The following is a 16,839-nucleotide window of genomic DNA, read 5'->3' as shown; positions in this document are numbered from 1 at the left end:
GGTCAGAGATATGCTCACAGAGCCGCTTTTCCTGGAACTCTGCACGTTCTCAGGCTGAAAAGCCAAATGGTGATGTTAACAAATACAGAAGCATAAGATAAGAAATTCACATCCACACAGGTGAAGTGAACCCATGAATCCAAAAAAAGACTAAGGGACTTGGGCTCTGCATAATTCCTGCTTCCATTTTCAGTCTGTAAACCCACCCTCACCCAAGCTGACCTGTCTTGTGTTCTAGCTCCTCAGGGTGCTCCTTGTTTCCCTGATGTCAGGACAAACTCACTTATAAAGCCACACGTGGCACATCCTTCCTGGGCTGGGCCCTTAACAAACACCTCTAGCTGGGGAGATGGGTGCCAGTACCCCTATCTCCTCTCCCATTTCACCAGTGGCTTTCTGGAAAGCATATCTCCAATTAAGGGAAGAGATCCCAAAGATAAAAATCTTTGACTTGGTGACAGATTGGTGGAACAGATACTTGGGTCCATTGGAGCGACAAATAGTAACATTGCTGTCTCTACTTAGGACCAACCTTGCTGGCTCCAAGGAACAGAGCGTGAATAGGAAACATATTGGAGGATGTTATGGATTGAATGGGGTCCCCCCAAAAGTTATGTTGAAGTTCTAACACCTAGTGCCTGTGAAGGTGACCTTTCTTGGAAATAGGGTCTTTGAGGCTATTATAAGTAAAGATTACATGAGGCTGTACTGAAGTAGGGCGGCTCCTAATCCAATCTGAGTGCTGTCTTTATAAAAGAGAACAGATACAGAGAGACACACAGGGAGGAGACAGCCACGTGAAGATGTGCCTATAAGCCAAAAACACTATGAAACGGCTGGGGTTACCAGAAGCTGGAGGAGACAAGGAACGATCTGCCTCTAGAGCTGAAAGAGACATCATGGCCCTGCTGACTTCATTTCCAAACTGTGAGACAACAAATCCCTGTTTTATAAGCAACCCACTTTGTAGCATTTTGTTACAGCAGTCTTAGAAAACGAACACAGAGGGATTCACTTTTTGGGGGAGAAACAGGTTATTTGATGTCATGGACACAGCGCAACACCAGGAGTTGGAGACCTGGCTTGTCACTAAGTAGCTCTGTGATCCAAAGGAGGCCACTTTTCTGACCCTTAGTTTCTTTACCCACCAAATGGGGATGGGTGAAGTAATTTTTTTTTTTAATCGTGCTTTAAATGAAAGTTTACAATTCAAGTCAGTTTCTCATTCAAAAACTTACACACATATTGTTATGTGACCGTGACCCTAGTTGCTCTCTCTATAATGTGACAGCACACTCCTTCTCTCCACCCTGTATTTCCCGTGTCCATTCAATCAACTACTGTCCCCCTCTGCCTTCTCATCTCATCTCTGGACTGTAGCTGCCCATTTAGTCTTGTGTGTCTGCTTGAGCTAAGAAGCACACTCCTCACCAGTATCATTTCATGTCTTATAGTCCAGTCTAATCTTTGTCTGAAGAGTTGGCTTCGGGAATGGTTTTAGTTTTGGGCTAACAGAGAGTCCGGGGGCCATGACCTTTGGGGTCCCTCCAGTCTCAGTCTCTAAGTCTGGTCTTTTTACTAGAATTTGAGTTGTGCACCCCACTTTTCTCCTGCTCCATCTGGGAATCTCTGTTGTGTTCCCTGTCAGGGCGGTCATTGGTGGTAGCCAGGTACCATCCAGTTCTTCCCGTCTCAGGCTGATGGAGTCTCTTGTTTATGTGGCCCTTTCTGTCTCTTGGGCTTATGTTTTCCTTGTGTCTCTGGTGTTCTTCATTCTCCTTTGCTGACGGGTGAAGTAATTTTTAAGCCCCGTCTTTGAATCTGTAGTCAGTCCTGGGAGACAATGATGGATTAGGCAAGCAGGAAATTGAGGTACTGAGGCCTTTAGTTTGCAGTAAGTCCTCGGGTTACAAACATTCGACTTATGGACAACTTGTACTTATACTTTAATGTTATGTAAATTTGCCCTCACTTTGAAACGATTGAACCAGCCCCCACCGGCAACAAATTCTTCATCACAATCGCCTTCACTTGCTGCAGGTGCAGCTTTTACATCATTGACAAGGCTTTGAGCCTTTTCTTACACTAAAGTAAGGCTAAGAAAGAACCATATGCACCTATTCTGACTTACCTACAAATTCAGCTTAAAGGCACACTTAGGAATGGATCCTGTTCATAACCCAGGCGCTGCCTGTCCTTTGAATGAAGTCCCTCAGCCCTGCCACGGTGTGTGATGGGGAATCCCATGGAGAAGTAGATGGGAGCCACTGGGTCAGACAGTCTACCTACAGCGCAAGCCACCACTTCTTACTGGTACTGACTTGGGTCAGATGTGTCCCGGTGACCCAAAGTCCAGAGGTGCCCAGCTTTTAGTTCAGGGGTGAACTACAATTGTAGAAATGGCTTGAAGGTGACTATGGAGAAAAGAAATTATTTTCTCTCCACTTCTCCGGAATTTTAGTAATGGTCATGATAGGAGCATACATTTACGGTTTTTGTTATGGTACTATAACCCCAAACATGATTGGGTTAAGGACTGGAAAAAAAAACAAAGTTGAACTGGGAAAGCAGAAAGATGGCTAACACTAAGGCAGAAGCTCTAGAAAACATGGACCAGAGTTACAGAATAGCCATACCTCTAGCCAGGTGAGGCTGGCAAGCAGATATATGATGCAACCCACACCTGCTTTGGAATCCCAAGGTCAGGGTTTAATCTCAGTTTTTCTACTTCCTCCTTTAGGCAATGAATGTAACCTCCCTGAGATTCAGTTTTCTCATTTGCAAAATAGGGACATTATGAGGTCCAGTGCCCGGACCTCACACTCAGTACATGTTAGGACCTGTTTTCCCTCAGACCCTGGGTGTCAAACCCAGGTGCTGTGGCTAGACTGGGAAACCCTTCCCTCACCCAGTTCTAGAGGTACTTTAAAACATGGGTTTTTGATGCAGTTTGCATTTTGGTAGCCATTCTGGAATTTATTGTTTCCTTTCTACTGCCTTCTACCATTCTAAACCAATTGCTTTATCTATTTGGTACTGGTAGATGGAATTTTTCTAGTAGGTATGAAACCGGCTCCCTGACAAAGCAAAGGATACACTCTTTGCCTAAAATATAAACAAATGTAGAACCAACCTGGGCAGAAATCTTCCAGATGACATTGAAAATCAACAGTTTCATTTACTGCCAAGGGCTCACTCTCCAGGTAGGCACACAGGATGAAAGGGAGAAGCAACATGAAAATACCTTGAGGCCATTGCCTTATGTCAACATAAACATTATCATAATAATAAATACAGAAAATTAAATGGTTGATAAATGATAGCATCTCAAAGTAGATAACTCTTCCTCTCTTCCCCTCCTCTCTTCTGCTCTGGCTCATCCTGGGGCAGAGCTAGGCCCAGCTCAGCTTTCTGCTCATCCTTGCTGATTTAATTCAATGAGTCGACCCGCAAACACAGCCAGCGTTCCAATAATACAGACCAGCATGAAGACCCCAAGAAGGAGGTGGTCCATCACCATTGCAACATACTTCCATTCTTCGGCCGCCTGGGAAAGAAGAGGGTGTTAGACGGAATTTCTCAAAGGTGTTTATTGGTCTCCTCGTGTTCATGTTCATGCGGAAACCCTGGTGGCTTAGTGGTTAAGAGCTACGGCTGCTAACCAGAAGGTCAGCAGTTCGAATCCACCAGGCGCTCCTTGGAAACCTGATGGGGCAGTTCTACTCTGTCCTATAGGGTCGCTATGAGTCAGAATTGACTTGACGTCAATGGGTTGGGTTTGGTTTGGTTTGGTTTATGTTCATGCTGTGCATCACCAAGGGCGCTTCTATTGTCCATCTCAATGTCCTACACCACTGGGTGGCATTAAAACCAGTTGCTATTGAGTTGATTCCGACTCATGGCGACCCCTTGTGTGTCAGAGTAGAACTGTGTTCCATAGGGTTTTCACACATGTTATCGATATTACTATGGATTGATTGCTTTGGGTTGGCCTTTCATCTGAGGTGCCTCTTGGTGGACTCTAACTGCCAATTTTTTGGTGAGCAGCTGAGTGTGTTAACCATTTGTACCACCCAGGGACTCCATTATGATCTTTATTTTTGAATAGATTATTCAGAATGTGATGACTTGCTAAGGTGGCCTTGAGGTGCTCATCAAGGCACATCTTAGATTAGTAGCTGCCTTTTGGAAGTCAACCTACTAAACCCTAGCCAAACCCATCCATCTGCACCCGTGCATTTGATCATTTAACCCCAGAGATGTGGATTTCCAGCCCAGAGCTTACATTGTTGGACTCCTGGTCTGCCTTCATGGTCTCTGCAATGTACTTGACGCCCTCAATGGCACTCTTCACCTCCGGGTGTTTGATCAGGGGAGAATGGAAGCCCATGGGAGGGGGCCCTGGCTTCCCAGAAATGTCAGAAATATCAATGTCTTCTGTAAAAATCTTTTTGTCTCTTTTTTCTCTGGATGGCCTTTTCATTGTGGAGAAAAACATGATATTTGGAATAGTGTCGATAAAAACCTAAAATAAAAAAGAAATCCATGAGTGACAATTCCTGTTCAGGGGGCAAGCATCAAGTTCTGTTTTTTTATTAGCAATGCTACCTTGAGTGAGTCATTCAACTTCTCTGGGCCTCAGCCTCCTTGTCTTTAAAATAAGAGGACTATACCAGATTTTCTCAGATGTTCCTTCACACATATGCAGTGGTTTGTCAAGTTACCATGGTTAACAGCAATGACTGTAATGTGAGAAGCTCGCCACAGGAGGGAGCCTGTGTGAAGCCACTGGACTCGCAAGAAACCACTGAAGCTCAAGCTTGTCGAGCCCCTGCAGGCACCGGCTTCTTCCAAGGCCCTGGGAGAGGCCCTGGCAATGTGTTCTCAAGGTCCTATGGTTAAAGAGAGGCCACTCTCCCCCAAAATATATAGGCTTCTGGCCTCACAAAATAGCTAGATTGTTTTCTTCCATTCCTTGTTCCTGAAGACACTGCAACGTAGGTATTGCTAGGAGTTGCCTTGCAGTCTTTACAGAAGTAGGGGCTGTTAATTTTCTCCAAAAACAGTCCATCACAAGCAGTCATTCTTGATTCTGGACAAATTTTTTGCATTCTGCACAAAAGATCCCGGACTTTAATGTCTCTGTGAAGTTTTATATTGTGTATTAACACATTTTAAAATTCAGTAATATAAACATTTGAGACCAAGTTCCTCACTAAACTCACTTTTGGACAATCTCTTATCAAGCCCCCACCTACCTCCGTCTCTAAACCTTTTCCTAGTTCTCAGTAGATGACTCTAGTAGCAAAAAATAAGCAGGCTGTTCATAAAACAGAAGATATACACACAGAAATCTCAAGAATTTCACAGCATTTGAATAAAAAGACAGCAGACTCATTAATCTTCTCTAATCAAAAAAATTCTTTCAGCTTGAATTTGGAGTGGTATTTGTTCTGTTTTCCTTCCCTCCCTGGAAAGGCTGTAGTACATGAGTTATTCATTCTAGAAAGAGGCCAAAGAAAGTTCCTTCCAAAATTCTCCTATAGCCCAGAAAGGACTGTCAGCTCCTAAGTACCCACAGTGTTACTGGAATTCCATTGGTTATAAGAAAGGGAGCCTCCTGTCCACGTTCTGAATGTTGTTATAATAACCTTAAATCCTATAAGGTATAAGTCACTACTATGCTTTCAAAATACGTAGGTGTAAATAATCATAATATGAACTTAGACATAAAAACATGTCTATATTTGTGAGGCTCTCTAACATGAACTGTAAGTCATTAAAAACCTGTGAATTATAAGAAAGTTACTTAGAAAATTTCTGAACTTAGACCTAGAAACACAGAATTATGTAAAGAAAGTGGTAAACAACTTTTAAGTTGACTGACCCGACAAAAAACATGCTGTGATAAAAGAAGACATAACATAGTTCATCTTTGTAAACTAGCCTTGAGACATAAATCTAAGCAACCTCCTTAATCTCTAACCTTGAAGAAAAGATGTGTCATCCGGCTAATCTCTAAATCCTGGAGAAAAGACATAACATTCTAGTCTTTTACATCACACTGGCCCTTGTTTGTGAAGCCAAGGTGACAAATTCTCACATAAATCCTCAATTTCTACTCACTGTCTGAGAAAAGGCAAAGGTAAACATCAAGAGACTGCTGAGGCTCTGCCCACTGCTGTTGACCTTGGACTTTAGCTATGAGGGACCTCTGCCAAGTTTCAGCTGGTTAAGGCTTCCTCCGGAGACCTCTCATTAAACGTAAAAGCTTCAAGTCTAAAGAATTGGACTCTAGTCATTGAACTAACATTGTAATTGTTAAATCTGATTCTCTGGTTTTAAATGAATGTTTTGAGGTCTTATTTATGAGCTCTGCCATAGCTACCTTGCAATAAAGTAAGAAAGTTTATGCATGACAAACCTGAGTAACTATTAATTTTGTAAGAAAAAATCCTATAGTCACACGTCCTAAAGGGAAGGCTGCCCTGTGTGCGGTTTGCAGGGGCTTCACCCACCTTCCGCACCCACTCAGGCATGACATGTGTGCTGGGTGAGCGGTGGTGAGTGTTGATGACGATCACAGTGATGATGATGGACGTGATGACAAATACCATGGTGAACAGCATGTATTTCCCGATTAGGGGCACAGCACTGGAGGTGGATGGGATCAGTTCCACGATGACCAGAAGGAACACGGTCAAGGACAGCAAGACAGAGATGCTCAGAGTCATCTTCTCTCCTGGGAGGACAAGAAGAAACACTACAACCCACAGAAACCCAAGGGTGAGAGGAATGTGACCAGTATGTTCTCAAAGCATTATTCTAGATTCTTTGATTTTTTTTTTTCTGCAGTATTTCCTGTGTGACCCTGGCATCTTAATTCTACTATGGCAAGTGGCAAATATTTCCATTAGAAGCTGCCAAGCAAGAAACGGCTGCTTCATCTCATGCCCCAGAATCCCATTTCTTGGTGGAACCCAGGGAACCGAGAGGGGTTCTGGGAAGGCAAGCTATACCTGGGGCCGCAGGTTCTCCCTCTGCGGCAGAATGTGTGAAACCTCACAGAACTGAACTTTAGCCTGGCCTACTTGTTGCCCAGCAGATGGATGGGTAGCCCTACTACTGCTGCTGATGGGTCGTATATTTATATACATATATTATGTAACTATATATAATTGTATATATTATATAAATTATAAAATTATGTATTTATATGAATTAATAATATTATATAGGTTATATATAATTTTCTCATTATGGAAGCAAGTGGCAAGACCAAAAATGAGGAAAGGACAAAATCTGCAGGGTCAAGTTCTTCTTGGCATACTAATGATTTCACACCTCTCACTTTCTCATCTCATCTAAAAGGTAATTTGTCTTCTCACTTCTTTCTTGTTTTTTTTTTTCCCCCTCCCTTCCTATTAAGAGAACACGGATTCCTCCCGCATCCAACTCTTCAAGCCCTATAATTTCTAGGTGGACAATTCCCTGTCTGAGTATTGGTTGGGCAAGTACGGCGGGAAGGTGGGGGGTTGAATGACCCGGGGGTGTTTTTTGTGGGGAGTCACCCTTTTTAGATGCAGTAGAGGATGGTGGAAGGGACTTTGCTTGAGTTGCTGTCCCTGTTTTTGTTCTTGGGAAACCCTTGGGTTCCCCTGGTTTCTAGGGTGGAGGATTTTAACTAGTAAGTTATTAACTACTCCCATTTCCTATCTTGTTGACAACTTTTTTTCTTAAAAATCTTTTTTTTTTTTTCCCTTCCTGCTCCCATGAGCTAATGCAGTCCACAGATATGTGTGTTTGGTAATTATACCCTCACCCCGGAAAATGCCAGGAAAGCCTCTTGATGGCAAGCTGCTGCTAGGGGCAGTTCAGAGTCTCCGATCGTCACATTCAGAGTGGCACTCTTACTTGGGTTACAACCCGCCCCGATGAGGCTTCCAAAGGATTTACCAGGCAGCTGAGGAACTGTGGAGCTAGTTTATTTCCGAGTCCTACATTCCCTGATGGAGTGAGACGTGGGGGCAGGTGATAGTCTTGAAAACAAGCACACCAAATTTCATTTCTTCACGACATTTCCTCTCAACTGCTCCTCCTCCTCCATTACCCTCCAAAGCCCCTTCTGAGTTTTCTAACCCAACATCATTAACCCTGCAGCGTTTGGGGCTGTCATTGAAGATGTCCCTTCTGCCCTTCAAGGAGCTGACACTCCGTGAGGCTGAAGCAAACTTGTAAACCGAGAACGGAAATGAAGATGTCAGAACAGAAGTACATTCAGGGTATGGAGATGTTGGGAAAAAAAAGTCAATTCTACCTGAGTGGTTAGGAAAGCCTTCAAAAGGAGGCAACAAGGTGAAAAAGAAGGCATAAATACAAAACATTTATCGTTACATCATATTTCCTGATTCACAATAATAATGTTGTTGTTAGTGACAATTTTTGACTCATAGCAACCCCAAGTGACAGAGTAGAACTGTCCCATAAGGTTTTCTAGGCTATAATCTTTGTGGGAGCAGACCACCAGGGCTTTCTCTGGCAGAGCCATTGGGTGGGTTTGAACCGCCAACTTTTTGGTTAGCAGCTGAGCGCTTAACCATTGGACCACCAGGGCTTGTTAACAACAATAGCTGACATCTGTCAAGCACTTAGTCCAGTCACTGTCCTAAATACTTTACAAGGATAAATAATTTCATCTTTATAGCCACTCTGATTGGTTTTCATAGTGTTTCCTATATTCATTTTAAGAAGCTTCATTTGATGGAAAAATTGAGAAAACATCTGTGCATGTTATTTGTTTAAAAATGAGCACAGCCACTAGGACATATGCTCTGTGGGGTGAGGCACTGTCTATCTTTTTGTGTATCTTATGACTTCCACAGAATAGTTGCTCAACAAATATTTGCTGGATGAGTAAATGAATAGTCTTTTTGTCTCTTTGTTGGAAAGTTAGATGTAATCTTTTAAAAATCATTTTTATATAATTGCTCCCTGATATGAGTTCGAGGGTCTCCACCGTCTTTATTTTTCCCCTGCTTGTCTGCCAGAAATTGTCTATGAGCCGTGACTGGCTAGCAGGCGTGTATGCCTTTCCCCAACTTTTCTGTAGGTTGTTGGTGTTTGACAAAATTAAGTCACAGATGTGATTACTCAGTAGGATGGAAGCAAGTTGTGCAGGCTGATATGTGAGAAGGGATTGCCACTTGGTCTCATGTGGCAAAGATACTGCCACCTGGAAAACAGGCAAAAGTGATTTTCAAGCGATAAGCAGTGGGTAGAAGAGGCAAGGCTGGGTTAGTCAGTGCACAGACAGTGACATCATAGGGAAAGTGGGCACGAGGAGAATCTGTTCACACGACTCCTTCAGCACATTTCTCAGGACAAAGCAGGTATTTGGCAAATAGTTAAAAAAAATAGTTATTAATGGTTAATTCAAGTTAACCAGTTGCTGCCAAGCTGACCTCAACTCCTGGTGCCCCCATCTGTGTCAGAATAGAATGGTGCTCCACAGAGTTTTTAATGGCTGATTTTTCAGAAGAGTAGATTGCCAGGCCTTTCTTCCAAGGTACCTCCAAGTGGACTCAAACTTCTAACCTTTGGGTTAGCAGCCAAGTACATTAACTATTTACACCACTCAAGGTCTCCTCTATGTTAACTAAACTGAGCTATTCATGTGCCTCTTTTGGGTCATATTCAACTCTCTGTCTGTGTGTCTGCTCCAACTGAGAGTTGCATCCACAGTGACTTCCACCACTGCCCCTGGTTACTCGGCAAATGCATCTTCCCAGGGATGATGATTTGGGTATACCTGCCCATGTTTGTTTATTAGCACATGACTCTTCCTGGCTGTCCCCAAAGTAGCAGGCCAAGACCCATCAGGGCAAGCAGCAGTAGTCATAGCAACTGCACCCACCTGAGTCTGTGGGCAGGTAGAACACCAGGCCGGTTAGGAAGGAGAAGAGCAGGCAGGGAATGATGACGTTGATGATGAAATAGAGAGGCAGGCGCTGCATGACGAAGTGGTAGGTGATGTCTAGGTAGGGGGTGGCGGGGCAGCAGGCATAGAACACCCAGTGCTTCCAGCCCCGGGACTCCTTGATCACCCACTCCCCGCTCTCCATGAAGTTGCTCAGGTCAGGCTGGTCGCTTTCCTGAGAAGGTGGAATGAGGTTTTGAAAGCCCAGCCAACACACGCTGAGAAGGGCTAGGATTTCCTAATCAGCTGTGACAAGGCAACAGACTCCAGCTCTGTCTGTCACAGACCTGGAAACGAACCTGGGTCATTTCCACTTTGGGGGCTTAGATTCCTTTCCTATAAAATAGAGGGATCTGGACTATTGGGATTCTCCATTTTAGCTACACAGTTGAGTCACGTGGGAGATTTTAGAACATAGTGATTGATGCCCTGATATATAAATGAGCCAAGACGGCCTCCAACTACTGGCCCCGGGTTATTTCTTCTTAACAGGCTGAGGCCCATTAGCTCAAAAGCCCTCCTTTGCCAAACTCCAAATTTTTACATATCCGAATGTTTTAAAAGTAGCCTAGATAATCAAAGTTGTAACCATTTACAGACTGCCTGCTTTACATAGCCTTCATATTATTATTATTATAATAATAAGTACAGAAAATTAAATGCTTGATAAATGATAGCATCTCAAAGTGATAACCCTTCCTCTCTTCCCCTCCCTCTTCTGCTTTGGCTCACCCTGGGGCAGAGCTCGGCCCAGCTGAACTTTGTACTCAAAACTGCACCCAACATCTGCTAGCAACTGCCAGGTTGGTTCCAACTCATGGTTATCCTATGTGTGTCAGGGTAGAACTGTGCTCCACAGGGTTTTTGGAGGCTGACTTTTCCAAAGTAGATTGCCAGGCCTTTCTTCCAAGGCACCTCTGGTGGACTCCAACCTTGCATGAACCTTTTGTGCCACCAGGGGACTCCTCTGCTAGCTATTGATAAGATCAACTCTGTAGTTATAAAGACTCCAAGTTGCTGCTTCCCTTTTGGAGCTCTCTGACCCAGAGACTCCCCACCTTGCTGCTGAGGGACATTGCCTAGATACATAAGCCCCCTTCTCCACTCCCCACCGCTCTTGGGGTTCTCTTGCCCTCTTCCCCTCCTGATGGCCCTCTGTGTGCCTTGCCTATGGAAGATCTCATTGCTGCAAGGAGTTCTCCGGCAAACAAATCTGTCAAATCTCAGCCCCAATAACCAGCTTGCTTTGCAACAGTGCCATCTTGTGGTCATATCTTTTTTGCTTGATCAGCTCCCAAACCCCTCCACCCACTATGTGCCCTAGACCCACATCAGGCTGATTAAATCAGAATCCTTGGGCCCGAGCCTGGGCATTGGGTATTCATTTAAGGTCCTAGGTGGTTCTCATGCGCAGCGTATCAAAATCTCCCATGCAACTGAGAACCATCAAACTAAAAGATTCCGAAAGTTCTAACTGGTACTGAAAGCCAGTGATCTCTAGAGGGTGGGAATTCACAGACCTGAATCATAGCTTTCCTGAATTAGACCTCATCACAAGACGTCACCACGTACCGCGTTGATGACCACTACAGAGCCATCGTGGGTCCAGGTGCCCAGCTTCATGCTGCAGTTCTGTTCGTCAAAGGGAAAGTGGGTGACAATGATCTCACAGTAGCTTTTGAAGATGGCTGGAGGCGTCCAGGTGATGTGGCCAGTGTAGTCCAAGAGCACTTTGGTAAACTTGACAATGGCAAAGTCACCATCTGCACTACAATTGGGATAAAAGAGGAACATGGCTCCAAGTGACAGCTGAGCCTTCAGTTCTGCTTGGGAATGTTAACAGGAGACAGCTGTTAATTATTCAGGTGCTAATTATAGAAACTTTCTTTTGGGCAGCGTAGATTTTTATCTTTCACAATGTTTCTGAAACTTGTCTGATAATAAGAATCATTGGGATGCTTGGGGCGGGGGGGCAATCCTGGGCACTACCTTAGCCCTGAATCAGAATATCTGGGGGTAGCATATGGGAATCTACCTTTAAAAGAAATAACAGGTAACACTGATGCGGTTTATCCATTCTTTTTTTTTTCCCCCAATCTTCAGTAGTGTTTGTATTGTTGCTCTCCATCTGTCCCCTCCCCAATATACTTTGAGAGCCTACTGGTGAAAACAAAAACCAAGAATGTTTAGTAAAGTCACCTCCAGTGGCTCATTACTGTGATACACAAGTTGAGGAAGAGGTCCACTACCTTGATAAGAACTATTGAGAACTAGGTGGGTGTGGTCACAGACTAGGAGGCCTCTAGGGCCTGAGAGGTGAGGAATGAGCCAGGGTGCAGTAAGAGGAGGCTGGACTCTCATCTGAAAAAGGCCACCTCTCAGCTCTGCCCATGGTGACCATTGGGAACAGAGGCCTCATGTGGCCAAGTATTTGGATTCTTCAGGAGAAGCTGGAAATCCAGATTTTTTAATGTAAAATTTCCAGACTTTTAAATGTTGGAATTTTTAGAGAGGTGATATTTCCTGATTTTTCAAATGTTGGAAATAATTTCTTATTTAAGAAAAAAAGGTAGGAGCTAAAAAGTAACAATAAGCCACCTGTGCAGGCCTCATTCAGTGAGTGGTTACTTGCCCCACAAACAGCCTGTGTTTGAGGGGCTTGGCAGAGAGCAGAGTATTAGAACGAGTGTCCCGTGGGTAGGCTAGGGTCTGTCTCAGTGGGATTTGGGGACCTAATGTTGGTCCCTCACATCGTAAGGCAGGGGACTTTCTTCCCTGGGATTTTTCCTGGAGACTGATTTGGGCTCTTTATCCAGAAAACTATGTGGTTTGGACCCTCCCAAAAGAGCCTGTAAACAGAAAACTAAACCGGTTGCTGCCAAGTTGATTCCAACTCAAAGTGACCCCGAAGGACAAAGCAGAGCTGTCTCACAGGGTTTCCAAGGAGCGCCTGGTAGATTCGAACTGCCCACCTTCTGGTTAGCAGCCATAGCTCTTAACCACTATACCACCAGGGTTTCCAAAAGAGCCTGTAGAGAGCCTTAACAAGTGGCTGCGGAACTGATTCTGAGTCATGTCAACCCCCGTGTGTGTCAAAGTAGAACTGTGCTCCATAGGTTTTGGAAGAGGATCACTCGGCCTTTCTTCGGAGGTGCCTCTGGATGGACTCAAACAGCCAATCTTTCAGTTAGCAGCTGAGCTCATTAACTGTTGGCACCACCCAGGGATTCTACAGAGGGCTTTAGGATTGTCTATGTCTCTCCCTGTACCCAGGTAAAACAGGGTTCTCTCCCCAGCAGGGTGTTCCTGGGTGAACTTGTTAAAAGGCCCAGAGGATTTTAATTGCTTCCTTCAGATTCTTACTGAAAAAGACACTGAAGACAAGACACTCTGCTCTGTCAGTATATTTGTCCCAAAAGGTTAAGGAAATGATCGGGTAATTTGGTTGAAGATTGAGTTCCAAGTGTAACTGGAAAATATGTGGTAGAAAATCAAAGTTGGGGACTACCGGCCTTCAAGGGTATCCTTTTCATTTCGTAGCCGTGGCCACCTTCCCTGGTATCTCCGAGAAGGCACAGCCTGTCCTCCCCCAGACACATGTTGTGTCATGTCAGGCCGTAAATCCTCGAGGCCCGTGTGGAAGGCTCCTGCCTGAGAAGGATGCTCTTTGAAATGAACATTCCCTGACAAATGAAGGGCATATGATAATGAAAGTGTCATTAAATTAGAGGGCCTCGAATCGCATTATAATTTCACAACAAGCCGTCTGTCATGGAGCCCAGCGGATGGTAGCGCAGGCATCCCGGGCCTTCAGCAGCACGAGGCGTCTGGGGATGACGTGTTGGATATGATGAATAACCACCCCGGAAGGCACCGACCGATTTGGTAGGAAGGACATTTAATTCCAAGCAACTCAATTATATCAAGTTTGGGTTCCTTGGATAGTTGCCACACACCCTTCAGGAGCTCTCAGGGATTAAATGTCCCCCACCCCACCACCCTGATTCAATTTGGCTCCGATAATTGTTTCTATTCATAACATGAGACACCATATGGCACCCCTAGCGTGTCAACTTGGCTCTTGGTTTTTAAGGGTTATTTAATGTTAACTGCAGTGTGAAAAGCATAAAAGCCGGCAGCCTTTCCACTCGGCACTTCAGCTCCGGAACGGCCCTCCCCGGCTCCCACCCCCATCCGTCTTGCTTACTTGTTATAGAGAACGAAGTCTGGACGCCAGATCTTTTCGGAGGGAACGTGGATTTTTTTCACACCGCCATAGTCTTCTGGATTCCATTTTAGGTTGTAATCCACCCATTGCTAGAAGCGAAGACATTTAGTCAATTAAAAAGCTAAAAACTTAAAAAAAAAAAAAAAAATGTAGGGTTATCAAGAGCTCTGAGGGGCAAGTAATTCAGACACTGACAGATTTGTGCTCCTGTAAGAAAAGTTTGATTCAGAATTCAGCTTTCACTTTAGTAGACAATAACAGCTAAACATTTATGTAGCACAAAATCTATGCAGGCACTGTTTTAGGCACTTTCCTTCTATTAACTAATTTAATCCTCACAACAACTCTATGAGAAAGGAGTAATCATAGACCCCATTTTACAAATGAGGAAACAAAGGCACCCCCAAGGTTATACAGTGGGAGGTGGCTGATCCATCACTCCACACTGCCCACCCCCACACCTCCCCAGGAAAGGAAAATGATGGTAGCGTGAGCATATTCCTCAAGCAGGCAATATCAAATAAAAAATAACTGCATACTTTTCTATATCCTGTTTTGTTGTTAGTTGCCTTCGAGTTGATTCCAACCCATGGCAACCCCATGTGTGCACAGTAGGACTTCTCCACAGGGTTTTCAAGGCTGTGACCTTTCTGAAGCAGGTCACCAGGCTTGTCTTCTGAGGTGTCTCTAGGTGGGTTTGAACCGCCAGCCTTTCGGCTAGTAGTCAAGTACTTAACCATTTGCGCCACCCAGGGACTCCTTATATATGTATATGTTCGATACAGCAAATTTGTGTAACAGAAAGAGCTCAAAGTAAAAAAACATGACCACCTCAAAACATCCCCTTTCAATATTATAGTATATATCCCTGTAACCTAAATTGATTTGTTCTGGGCCCAGGGTGAAAAAAAACAATATAATGTAACCGTCTAGCAGAATTACCTGTTTCAGACGAACATTGGTTGTCACGATCTGATTTACTTCATCCTGAAAAAAGATAAGGTCCATCACTGTGGGCAGAGAGGGAGCCGAGGGGAGCATGCCTGGGCGTGAGGTGTGGGTGCTGTGGGAGCCTGGAGCTCTCTTCTCTCACCACGTTGATAAGCTGAATCAGCTGCAGGCCCACGGTGACCTCCACGGCCTGGCGGTGGTCTTCCACGGGCCGCACCACGCTGTTATAATTTTCAAATAGCTTTGCCACCAGACGAGTCTCATGCTCGGAGCCCAGGACAAGGCCAGCTAAGGCAGGAAATAGCATACACGCTCTCAGGTTCTGCTCCATCATCCCACTCATGCTAACGAGAGTAATTGAGACTCAGTCAGGTAATGGCAGGCATGCAGGCCACCTTGTCTAAGGGCTCCCTAATGCAACTATTAAGAAGCCCTGCTGGCGCAGTGGTTAAAGCACTCAGCTGCTAACCAAAAGGACTGCAGTTCAAACCCACCAGCCACTCCTGAGAGAGAAAGATGTGGTAGTCTGGCCTGCTCCAGTACAGGTTTACAGCCTTGGAAACTCTATGGGGCAGTTCTACTCCGCCCTATAGGGCCTCTATGACTTGGAATCAACTCGACAGCAGTGGGCTTTTGGAATGCAACTATCATTGCCTTAAATTACTCTCTGCGCACAATTGCTGATGTGGTCTCTTCCCAGGCAACACTGGGGGCATGCCAGATTAGCAGGACACTTGTATTTCGGCCACGTGAGATTCCTTAACACAGCTTCTTGCTGAATCAAGTTTGTCAGGAACACAGCACACACAAGAAGAAAGGGCCACATGAAAGCCAGCCTCGGTGAGTCACATTGTGGTGTAATGAAATCTCAGACAAACTGGCCTCAGATCTCATGATGCTGTGAACAGCCGGAAGTTGTTGCTGGCTGGTACATGTCCCCGTTAAGTTGTTAAAACAGAGTGAAAATTGTCGTCTTTATTGACTTGGGCTTGGGACTGCTATTTGAAACATGAGTTTTGCTCTCCAGAATTGAAGAGTAATATCATTTTACACATCCAATATCCACAGCTCTTTTGTGTCCAATATGTTGTTTGGTCTTTGCTAGCTTCAGGTGGGAGTTCCTGGTGGTGCAAATTGTTAATGTGCAGTGTTGCTAACCAAAAGGTTTGTGGTTCCAATCTACCCAGAGGCACCTCAGAAGAAAAGCCTGGTTATCTACTTCTGAAAAATCAGCCATTAAAAATCCTAAGAGGTAGGAGGAGGAAATGGAACGTGTGGCCAATTGCCTCCATGAACAGAGCTGCCTCCTTTGCCGTGAGACCAGAAGAACTGGATAATGCCTGGCTACCATTACTAAACATTTTGATCAAAGATTCTATAGAAGACTCCTGATCAAAAGGGGGGAAATGTAGAACAGAACTTCAAATTCTCATAGACTACAGACTTTCTGGAGCCTTGGAGGCTGAATGAACCCCTGAAACTATTGCCCTTAAACTGAAACTATCTCCTGAAGTCTTTTTAAAACCAAACAATAGTTTAGCTTAATTAGTAGAAAAAGTCTGCCTTGAGCATTATACTCTTATGGGATCAAATTGACAACAGCACTTGAAAAGATTAGATATGAACCTTAGGGGGCAGTGAGTTTATGTTAACGAGGGAGGAACAACTAGAAAATGAGGGTGAA

The 16,839-nt window shown here is 44.5% G+C and overlaps 1 protein-coding gene across 1 annotated transcript; it reads right to left on the bottom strand.

Annotated features, from left to right (window-relative positions):
- Positions 1 to 207: 207 nt before the first annotated feature.
- CHRNA1 (cholinergic receptor nicotinic alpha 1 subunit) lies at positions 208 to 15,956 on the bottom strand. Its single transcript, XM_023542827.2, has 8 exons — positions 15,298 to 15,956; positions 15,147 to 15,191; positions 14,184 to 14,293; positions 11,549 to 11,744; positions 9,914 to 10,151; positions 6,519 to 6,742; positions 4,286 to 4,525; positions 208 to 3,547 (listed from the first exon to the last, which is right to left on the bottom strand). Exons 1-8 carry the CDS (start codon positions 15,496 to 15,498, stop codon positions 3,416 to 3,418), a joined length of 1,386 nt encoding a protein of 461 aa, XP_023398595.1. The 5' UTR covers positions 15,499 to 15,956; the 3' UTR covers positions 208 to 3,415.
- Positions 15,957 to 16,839: the final 883 nt, after the last annotated feature.

This window comes from Loxodonta africana, chromosome 6 (assembly GCF_030014295.1).
Source record: "Loxodonta africana isolate mLoxAfr1 chromosome 6, mLoxAfr1.hap2, whole genome shotgun sequence".
Taxonomy (NCBI): domain Eukaryota; kingdom Metazoa; phylum Chordata; class Mammalia; order Proboscidea; family Elephantidae; genus Loxodonta; species Loxodonta africana.
This window is presented reverse-complemented; position numbering and strand designations above follow the sequence as displayed.